This window comes from Calidris pugnax, unplaced genomic scaffold (assembly GCF_001431845.1).
Source record: "Calidris pugnax isolate Ruff unplaced genomic scaffold, ASM143184v1 scaffold131, whole genome shotgun sequence".
NCBI lineage: Eukaryota > Metazoa > Chordata > Aves > Charadriiformes > Scolopacidae > Calidris > Calidris pugnax.
In genome coordinates this window covers 76,923-87,949 of record NW_015090971.1, presented here as the reverse complement: position 1 = coordinate 87,949, position 11,027 = coordinate 76,923, and the positions used below count along the sequence as shown (strand labels likewise).

Here is an 11,027-nt window from a genome sequence, read left to right as displayed (position 1 = left end):
TTCTTTCTTTCTTTTTCTTTTTTTTTTTTTTTTTCCTCTTTCTATCTTTCCTTCTTTCTTTCTCTCTATGCCTTCCTTTCAATGTACAGTGACGGCGTCTGTCACCGATGGGCTACTAAACTACCACGGACTACTACAGACTGCTAAACTTACCGTTTCCTCCTTTCTATACCTGCATTCTCTCTATTGGTTTATTAATTGTTATTTACTTTTTAATCTCTATATTCCTCGCTCCTTCCTCCTCTTCTCTTTCCCCTTACTCCTTTTTACTCTTTCTCCTTATCTTCTCTTTCCTCTTCTGCCCTTTTCTTCCCTCTTTGCCTCTTCTTTTTCTCCTTTACCAATATGGTTTTTATATGACTACATCACACCCTCCATCGAGCACGGACATGCCTTCAGGCAAGAGCTCTTTCTTCTTCCTTCATTCATTTAATCAAGACTTACACCGCGTCCCCGAGTATCAAAGTTGCTGAAATCCTCACCACTTTTAACCACGCAGAGATAACACTGGTGCGTGCTGGTAATCGTATCTTACCATCCTTCCTTTCTCACCATTCTACGATTCTATGATTCTTCCTTCTTTCTTCTTTACTTGCTTGTTCCTTGCAAAGATTCCTTCATTTCCTGCTTCCTTTCTCCTTCTGTGCTGCTTCATTTCTGGTTGATCCTCTCTTCCTTTCTCTTCTTTATCTATTTTCTCTTTTCTCCATCTTTTATTCCTTGTCATTTTTCTTTCCTGGTCTGTTCTACCCCATTCTTGCCTCCACTTTCTCTTCTGCTTCTGTCCTTCTCTCTTCCTTTGTTTTTCCCATTTACCAAAATAGTTACCGCACTTGCCATGAGCATGGAAATGCCATATTGCAAGATTTCTCATTCCTCCTCCCTTCACTTTCCATGCCTCGGGATCGGGAACAAATTTCCTGCTTTCCTATGGTCTATGCAAGACAGACAGATCGCCCCATCATCTGCCCTCCCATTCCCCTTTGGAAGAAGACCGCAATCTTCAGCCTCCAGTCCACTCGAGGACCCAGCAAATAACACAGGAAGGTAATCATATACAAAGAACAGATCTGCACCACGACGAATTCCCCCATCTTCTGAAACACAAGCCCAAGCCCCAGCTACTTGGACATCACCGCAAACAGACTCCCAATTTTTCAAGCTATGCAGGAGTGACTTTCATTCAGGAATTCAAACCTGGAATAGCCCAGCATAACAACGGTCTAAGAAGGCTGAAAAAGCACGGGGCTGCCACAGCTCCTGCGCACTCTCCATGTGTCTCAATGAAAATCTATGCTTCCAGCCTTCAGTATCCAGTAGCATTAGCCTCGACCTTCATTAGCGTGTGCCACATGTTACACAGAAAAACAGAAGCCACCAAGGTAACAACACACATTTACATCCCCATGACACCCAATACAGCCACTCAGAGAAATGCATTGGGTCCCTCCTCTCTACATGCTTGCTGCTGTCTGCTCATGCTGTGTCAGAAGTGGAAGGAAATGAATGAGAGCAGGCCATGGTGCTTTACTTCTCCAGACCTACAGACCTTACTTACAATCCAGTCAACATTCAGTATACCCAACACAAAGAAATGATGACTGAACAGGAACAAAAGTGCATCTGTCTCTCAAACGCATCTTCTTTAGGTATCATTGATTTATCTGTAGCATCAATGCTTGCTTCTTCAGAATAAGAAACATTTTCAGGACAGGAGAATTGGTTCTAAGGGACACTTCCCCTTAACATTATCAAAGAGTTCTGGAGAACCTGAACAGGAAAAATAAATCCATGGTCTGCAAAAGCCTCAAAATCAGTAGACAGTGCACAGTGCTCCCTTATGCACTTCTACCACAAGAGAAGGGGCCCCTGAAAGTTAAGGGCATTCCCTCAACGTCAACCTCAGCTTGAGAGAGTGGGAAAAGACATCTCCCACACTGATGCCCAACTGCCCAAATCTCTGCAAAGAAAGCTGCAAAATTTTGCCATCTGCACCTCATCCACTGTTACCAGCATATTGTCAATGTGAGAGAAGAAAAAACTAAAACTCCCACGTTTTTGCTGAGAAGAAAACCAAAGGATCCCATTCCACTGTTCAGAAACAGGAGGTTTGCCAATGTCTTGAATATGGAGAGCACTTTTTCCCCTGCCCAGAAAGCAAAGAGTTGAGCAGAGAGGTGACCAAGATGACCTTTACAGAGGGCAGACGAAGTGATCCAAATTTCAAAAAACGCCTGTTTGACAAACAGCATATCATGTTCAGGAGGAAATGATTAAAGGAACTTATGGCAGATGTCTTCACATCACACAGGAATACCACGAAGGACAAAAAGGTGCAAGGATATGGAAAACTTATAGAGGCCCATAAATAATCCTGAGCAACTAGTTCTGCATCAGGCCTCTTCTCAAGGTTTTCTACTGGCATCCTCTATGATACGTCATGGGAAATGAGATCTCCAGCTAAATGGACATTCTCCGGTACTTCAGCAATGACACAGAACATGTTATTCACAGCATTTCCAGTTCCCTCAGACAGGACTCTTCCCCAATCAAAGTCACCCTCCCAGTGACATATGTCCAGGTCCTACTCCATCACGCTAGCAGCATCACATGACAGTATACCTGGACATTGATCCACAACAATAATATGGCACAGCTCTAAACGCCACTTTAAGCATGACTCAGGCCTTCGCACATCTTCACCTCCCTTATGATTGCAACAAAGAACATATGGATGGATGCAAAGGTACTCACTGTCTGGAAGACTCTTCCCACGTACCTGAACTTCACCCAAAATATTTTGTGCCTTTGCAGCACTGTCAGATGCAAAGTCTACACAGCTGCACATTACAGTTCTTAAAGATTCTGTAGTTAGAGATGTGAAAGAGCTCTGACAGCTCGAATCCCAGCCCACACAGATTATATTATTCGAGAGAACCACAAAAAATGCCATAGCCCAAGCACACTCACAATATCAGCTGTGTGGGAAAATTTATATCTCAGAAAACCAGAGCTGGGCTGCTGTGTAGGGTTTGGCATGTACGTGGACATATCCGAATAAGCCATGTGGAATAGGACACAGCATCACTACTGAGGCGACTGCAAGTGCATAAGTTGTGGAAGTCAGGAGCAGAGAGGTTATACCGACCTCCTTATGTCCATTTACAAATGCTGCTTGAGGAGGAGCAAGGAACCATCATGGCAACATCAGTGGCTGTGGAAACTGCTATAGATGCCCACCACTACAAAAGGACAGAAGATTGAAGCTCTACCCTCCCACAAAAACCTCCACAAGACAAGAGGGAAAAGATTCATGGGAGAGTATTCAGCAGGTATGTAGTAGCAGCAAAGTACGCTTTGCCTACATGAGGCTATAAGCAGCAGAAAGGAGTATGAATAGGAAAAGATTCATGGGAGAGTATTCAGCAGGGTGTGTTTCAGCCCCTCTTACCAACGCTTTGCCTACATCAGGCTATAAGCAGCAGAAAGGACTGTCTCTGCTGGGAGATATTCATAACCTCAAAAGACATTGTGGCCATTTTGATACCATGTTCTATCTCAAGATCCAGAAGGCCTTCAACTCCAGACACCTTGGCAGCCTGAGAAAGGATCCTGGGAAAGAACACTGTGCCCATCCTGTATCAGGATTTCCTCTAGGCATCCACCATTCCCCACTCTGGGACACGTGTTCTCTAAACAAGCACACCATCTCCCATTTTTGTCTTCTTATGACACAACCCACAGTCTTCCCAAGGTTTTCCATCCTTCACATCAGGCAATGGACAGGACCTACGCAGGGCCACTGCCACATTCACCCCTGCCACATGCCACAGATATTTCTCCCACCTCAAGCCTCAAAATCTACCTTTGCTTACCCTTTGGATCAATGAAATGTGCCCATCCTGTATCAGGATTTCCTCTAGGCATCCACCATTCCCCACTCTGGGACACGTGTTCTCTAAACAAGCACACCATCTCCCATTTTTGTCTTCTTATGACACAACCCACAGTCTTCCCAAGGTTTTCCATCCTTCACATCAGGCAATGGACAGGACCTACGCAGGGCCACTGCCACATTCACCCCTGCCACATGCCACAGATATCTCTCCCACCTCAAGCCTCAAAATCTGACTTTTGCTTACCCTTTGGATCAATGAGAGCACCATAAAGAAACATACAGATGGTATCACATACACCGTGTCCAGCAGACTTTTTGCTGCTGACCCATCATGTTTGGAAATGCTTCAGCTCCCTCAGATGCAAATGTGGCAGACCAGGGAGCAATACTCTTTCTAAAGGTGACGTCAGGACAGCTCTTACTGGCAATGGCACTGATTTAATGCTCTGAAAGAAAAACCCAAAAGCTGATGAGCACACCACCGTCAAGGGATGATACAGACTGTGTAGGAGAATTAGACTTGGGGTTTGTCGGGAAGGTTGTTCTTTCGGTTTAGGATTTTTTTTTCTTATTGTTCTTTTCGTGGTTTTTCAGATTTCCAGAGCGTTTGAAACGTTGTGGCTGTTAATAGAAACTTTGAAAGAACAGCATAACAGGCCAGCATATTTCAAGCTACATCTCCCGCCAAGAATGCGAATCCACAAGCTCAAGGGTGCGGGGAGCAGCAAAAGAGAAACGAAGTGCCAGTTTGAAACACTTCTTTGCTTTTTACTCCTCTCCCGGAACACCATATAATAATAATTATGCCTACAAGATACATCTAAAAGAACACAGGAAATGGTCTCCACGACTTTCTTGTTCAGTCTCCTGGGCGAAACAAAAGGGAGAAATTAAACCACGGGGAAAGAAATACCTGAAGCCTCATTAGTCACGTCGAATCACGTGTTTCTCAGAGAACAATCACAGAGGAGGAACACGGAGTTTTCGGTAAGAAACCACAGCTGATACCGGCACGATCAGCACCCAACAACGGAAACAAGGCACTAAATAGAGCCTTGGGAATTGTCATTACCGCAGCCTCCGTGTCTTGTACGCATCCAGCAAACTCGGGTGGAAACGCTACACACGGGCAAGCAAGAGCGTCTCGAAAATCGATATCGCCTCATTTCTTATCGCAATGAGCAGTGAACTGATTTTAGGGGATAAAACTCACACCGACAACAGAAAATCTCGGCAGCGGACCGTAACTACTGCGGGGTGCGGCAGCAACTTTATATTTCCCCCAAAGCAGGACGCAGGGGACTCGAGCAGAGACGCGGATGCAGATGTAAAGGTGCCATTCACATCCTTAAGCACCCGACAAACACCCACCCACCCACCGCCCGACCCGCCCACGCAGCCCGACTCCCAACAGCGACTGCCCGGGGACACAAGGCACACGAGGGCGAGAAGGAGGGAGGAGGGGTCGGGGGAAGGGGCGAGAGGCGATAACGGGCGGGCACTGACCGTGTCCAGCAGAGCGGGCGGCTCCGGCTGCGTCTCCTTCGCCGCGGGGCCGGGCGGCGGCGGGAAGTTGGGGCTGAAAACCATCAGGTCGCTCTTGCCCGCGCCCTCCGCCACGCACAGGCTCCGGCTCTGGCGCTGCGAGTACGACCAGCTCCCCACTTCGCTGGCGCACACCAGCGTCGCCGGACCGGCCCCCGACAGCACGGCCGCCCGCGGCGCCCACCGCGACGCCCCGTACAGCACCACCGCCAGCAGGAACACGCTCGACACCGCGCAGATCGCCACCACCAGCCACACGTTCGTCGACGACGCTCCCGACGACGACCCAACGCCCTCCGACCACGACCACGGACGCAGACCCGACGACGACGACGACGACGAAGAGCCCCCCGACGCCGCCGCCGCCGCCTCGCCGCCCTCCACCAGCGACACGCTCAGCGTGGCCGTGGCCGAGCGCGACGGCTCCCCGTGGTCCCGCACCACGATCACCAGCCTCTGACGCGGACCGTCCGCCTCCTCCAGCGCCCGCGACGTCGTCACCTCGCCGCTGTACAGACCCACGCGGAACGGGCCCTTCCCACGCGGCTCCCACAACTCGTACCGCAGCCACGCGTTGTAGCCCGAGTCCGCGTCCACCGCACGGATCTTCGCCACCACCTGACCCGCCGGCGCGCCCCACGACGCCCACGCCCACAGCGACCCCGCCGCCACCGCCTCCACCTCCATCGACGACGACCCGCCCCAGCCACCGCCCACCGACGACGGCAGCAGCGCCGGCGCGTTGTCGTTCTCGTCCACCACGAACACCTGCACCGTGGCGTTGCCGCTCAGCGGCGGATCCCCCGCGTCCACCGCACGCACCTCGAACTGCAGCACCTGCACCTCCTCGTAGTCCAGCGGCTGCAGCGCCCACACCCGACCGCTCTCCGCCTCCACCGACACGTAGCTCGACGCCGCGCGCCACCCCGACGACGCCGACGCGCCCCCGACGCCGCCCTCCCACAGCGAGTAGCTCACGCGACCGTTGCCCGCCTCGTCCGGGTCCCGCGCCCACACGCGCCCCAGCTCCGCGCCCGCCGCGTTGTTCTCCCGCGCCAGCACCGTGTACACGGCCTGCAGGAACGACGGCGCGTTGTCGTTCACGTCCGACACCGGCACGCGCACCCCGCGCCTGGCGCGCAGCGGCGGCGACCCGCCGTCCTCCGCGCGCACCTCCACCTCGTACTCCGACACCCGCTCCCGGTCCAGCGCCTCCCGCAGCACCAGCGAGTACGACCCCGCGAACCTCGACACCAGACCGAACGGCGACGCCGGCCACACCGCGCACCGCACCCGACCGTTCGCCCCCGAGTCGCCGTCCGACACGCTCAGCAGCGCCACCACCGTCCCCAACGACGCGTCCTCCGGCACCGGCACCGACAGCGACGTCACCCACACCTCCGGCGCGTTATCGTTCACGTCCAGCACTTCCAACACCACCTTGCAGTGACCCGACAGCGGGGGGTTTCCCTGGTCTGACGCATCCACTTGCAGCCGATAGAGACCGACATCCTCAAAGTCCAAGTCACCTCTAAGGCGGATCTCTCCGCTGTTTCTGTCGATCCCGAAAACTTCTCTTCCATCCTGAGGAAACAAGTGCTGCAGAGAGTACGAGATATTCGCGTTCGTCCCCTCATCCAAATCTGTGGCGTTTACTCTGATCACTAAAGTGCCTCGTTCCGTATTTTCAGGCAGCTGCACTCTATACACCGACTGGTTGAACTGGGGCGCGTTGTCGTTGGCGTCCAGCACCGAGATCACCAGCTCCATCGTGCCCGTCAGCGACGGACGGCCCCCGTCACTCGCCGTCAACACCAACCGGTGCACGGGCACCGTCTCGCGGTCCAGCGGTTTCCTGAGCACCAGGAATAAGGACTCACCGTCCTCCTCGGTTTTGTGCGAATCCAGAGAGAAGTGCTCGTTTGGGCTGAGTGTGTAGGAGAGCTGCGCGTTGGCGCCCACATCTGCATCCGACGCGCCCTCCAGCGGGAAACGGGAACCCGGCAGCGTGTTTAATTCCGGGATGCTGAGGTTTTTTCGTGCGGCGGGGAAGACCGGGGCGTTGTCGTTGATGTCGGTCACCTCCAGCTCCACGTGGAAGACGCGCAGCGGCCGCTCCACCAGCACCTCCAGCCGCAGGGCGCACGGCGCGCTCTTCCCGCACAGCTCCTCCCGGTCCAGCCGCGAGCTCACCACCAGCGCCCCGCTCGCTCCGCCGCCGTTTCTGAGCCTGCAGCGACACCGTGTGCTCCGACGACGCCTCACACCCTCCACAACGCCCACTGCTCCTCCGGACCCGGGTTCATCAGCTCCTCTCTCGCCTCTGTCTTCCGTTCTCCTCATTCTTTCTCTTCTTTCTTTTCCTCATTTTTTTTTTCCTTTCCTCATTTCTTTCCTTCTTCCTTTTCTTCTTCCTTAGTCTTTCTTCCTTTCTCTTCGCTCCTTTAATCTCTGCTTTTCTTCCTTCTTCACTCTTTTTTCTTTTCCTCATTTTTTTCCCTTTCTGCATTTATTTTCTTCTTCCTTAGTCTTTCTTCCTTTCTCTTCGCTGCTTTTGATCTTCTTTTTCTACTTGCTTTTCTTCCTCCTTCCCTCTCTTCTTTCTTCTCTTTCCTCGTCTCTACCTTCCTAATCCCCATTTTTCCCTGTCATGTCGTCATCCTCCTTTCCTTTGTTGCTCCAGCCTTCTCTCTTCTTTATCTCCAATGGCAGCTCCCCATCGCCTTCGGCGTCTCGGCGTAGACCATCAATGACGGGACCATTAGCGGTAATTACGGGGCATTAGTTCCCGAGCGCTGTACTGCAGCAGAGGGGGAGGCTGTAAATGGCGCTGCACCCTAGTTGTCTCCTTTATGATTTCTTTCTTTTCCATCTTCCCTCCTTGATTACTTCGTTGCTTCATTTCATCCTTCCTTGCTTTCTATTTCTTTTTTTTTTTTTTTTCCTCTTTCTATCTTTCCTTCTTTCTTTCTCTCTATGCCTTCCTTTCAATGTACAGTGACGGCGTCTGTCACCGATGGGCTACTAAACTACCACGGACTACTACAGACTGCTAAACTTACCGTTTCCTCCTTTCTATACCTGCATTCTCTCTATTGGTTTATTAATTGTTATTTACTTTTTAATCTCTATATTCCTCGCTCCTTCCTCCTCTTCTCTTTCCCCTTACTCCTTTTTACTCTTTCTCCTTATCTTCTCTTTCCTCTTCTGCCCTTTTCTTCCCTCTTTGCCTCTTCTTTTTCTCCTTTACCAATATGGTTTTTATATGACTACGTCACACCCTCCATCGAGCACGGACATGCCTTCAGGCAAGAGCTCTTTCTTCTTCCTTCATTCATTTAATCAAGACTTACACCGCGTCCCCGAGTATCAAAGTTGCTGAAATCCTCACCACTTTTAACCACGCAGAGATAACACTGGTGCGTGCTGGTAATCGTATCTTACCATCCTTCCTTTCTCACCATTCTACGATTCTATGATTCTTCCTCCTTTCTTCTTTACTTGCTTGTTCCTTGCAAAGATTCCTTCATTTCCTGCTTCCTTTCTCCTTCTGTGCTGCTTCATTTCTGGTTGATCCTCTCTTCCTTTCTCTTCTTTATCTATTTTCTCTTTTCTCCATCTTTTATTCCTTGTCATTTTTCTTTCCTGGTCTGTTCTACCCCATTCTTGCCTCCACTTTCTCTTCTGCTTCTGTCCTTCTCTCTTCCTTTGTTTTTCCCATTTACCAAAATAGTTACCGCACTTGCCATGAGCATGGAAATGCCATATTGCAAGATTTCTCATTCCTCCTCCCTTCACTTTCCATGCCTCGGGATCGGGAACAAATTTCCTGCTTTCCTATGGTCTATGCAAGACAGACAGATCGCCCCATCATCTGCCCTCCCATTCACCTTTGGAAGAAGACCGCAGTCTTCAGCCTCCAGTCCACTCGAGGACCCAGCAAATAACACAGGAAGGTAATCATATACAAAGAACAGATCTGCACCACGACGAATTCCCCCATCTTCTGAAACACAAGCCCAAGCCCCAGCTACTTGGACATCACCGCAAACAGACTCCCAATTTTTCAAGCTATGCAGGAGTGACTTTCATTCAGGAATTCAAACCTGGAATAGCCCAGCATAACAACGGTCTAAGAAGGCTGAAAAAGCACGGGGCTGCCACAGCTCCTGCGCACTCTCCATGTGTCTCAATGAAAATCTATGCTTCCAGCCTTCAGTATCCAGTAGCATTAGCCTCGACCTTCATTAGCGTGTGCCACATGTTACACAGAAAAACAGAAGCCACCAAGGTAACAACACACATTTACATCCCCATGACACCCAATACAGCCACTCAGAGAAATGCATTGGGTCCCTCCTCTCTACATGCTTGCTGCTGTCTGCCCATGCTGTGTCAGAAGTGGAAGGAAATGAATGAGAGCAGGCCATGGTGCTTTACTTCTCCAGACCTACAGACCTTACTTACAATCCAGTCAACATTCAGTATACCCAACACAAAGAAATGATGACTGAACAGGAACAAAAGTGCATCTGTCTCTCAAACGCATCTTCTTTAGGTATCATTGATTTATCTGTAGCATCAATGCTTGCTTCTTCAGAATAAGAAACATTTTCAGGACAGGAGAATTGGTTCTAAGGGACACTTCCCCTTAACATTATCAAAGAGTTCTGGAGAACCTGAACAGGAAAAATAAATCCATGGTCTGCAAAAGCCTCAAAATCAGTAGACAGTGCACAGTGCTCCCTTATGCACTTCTACCACAAGAGAAGGGGCCCCTGAAAGTTAAGGGCATTCCCTCAACGTCAACCTCAGCTTGAGAGAGTGGGAAAAGACATCTCCCACACTGATGCCCAACTGCCCAAATCTCTGCAAAGAAAGCTGCAAAATTTTGCCATCTGCACCTCATCCACTGTTACCAGCATATTGTCAATGTGAGAGAAGAAAAAACTAAAACTCCCACGTTTTTGCTGAGAAGAAAACCAAAGGATCCCATTCCACTGTTCAGAAACAGGAGGTTTGCCAATGTCTTGAATATGGAGAGCACTTTTTCCCCTGCCCAGAAAGCAAAGAGTTGAGCAGAGAGGTGACCAAGATGACCTTTACAGAGGGCAGACGAAGTGATCCAAATTTCAAAAAACGCCTGTTTGACAAACAGCATATCATGTTCAGGAGGAAATGATTAAAGGAACTTATGGCAGATGTCTTCACATCACACAGGAATACCACGAAGGACAAAAAGGTGCAAGGATATGGAAAACTTATAGAGGCCCATAAATAATCCTGAGCAACTAGTTCTGCATCAGGCCTCTTCTCAAGGTTTTCTACTGGCATCCTCTATGATACGTCATGGGAAATGAGATCTCCAGCTAAATGGACATTCTCCGGTACTTCAGCAATGACACAGAACATGTTATTCAAAGCATTTCCAGTTCCCACAGACAGTACTCTTCCCCAATCAAAGTCACCCTCCAAGTGACATATGTCCAGGTCCTACTCCATCACGCTAGCAGCATCACATGACAGTATACCTGGACATTGATCCACAACAATAATATGGCACAGCTCTAAACGCCACTTTAAG

At 50.1% G+C, this 11,027-nt stretch overlaps 1 protein-coding gene across 1 annotated transcript in view; it reads right to left on the bottom strand.

Annotated features, from left to right (window-relative positions):
* Positions 1-4,966: 4,966 nt before the first annotated feature.
* Positions 4,967-11,027, bottom strand: part of LOC106894285 (protocadherin alpha-3-like) — a 24,343-nt gene continuing 18,282 nt past the window's right edge. Inside the window, exons 2-3 of the mRNA XM_014952890.1 lie at positions 5,270-7,639; positions 4,967-5,017 (exon numbers count right to left, since the gene is read on the bottom strand). Coding sequence (XP_014808376.1) covers positions 4,967-5,017; positions 5,270-7,639 — 2,421 coding nt within the window. The remainder of the gene's footprint in view (positions 5,018-5,269; positions 7,640-11,027) is intronic.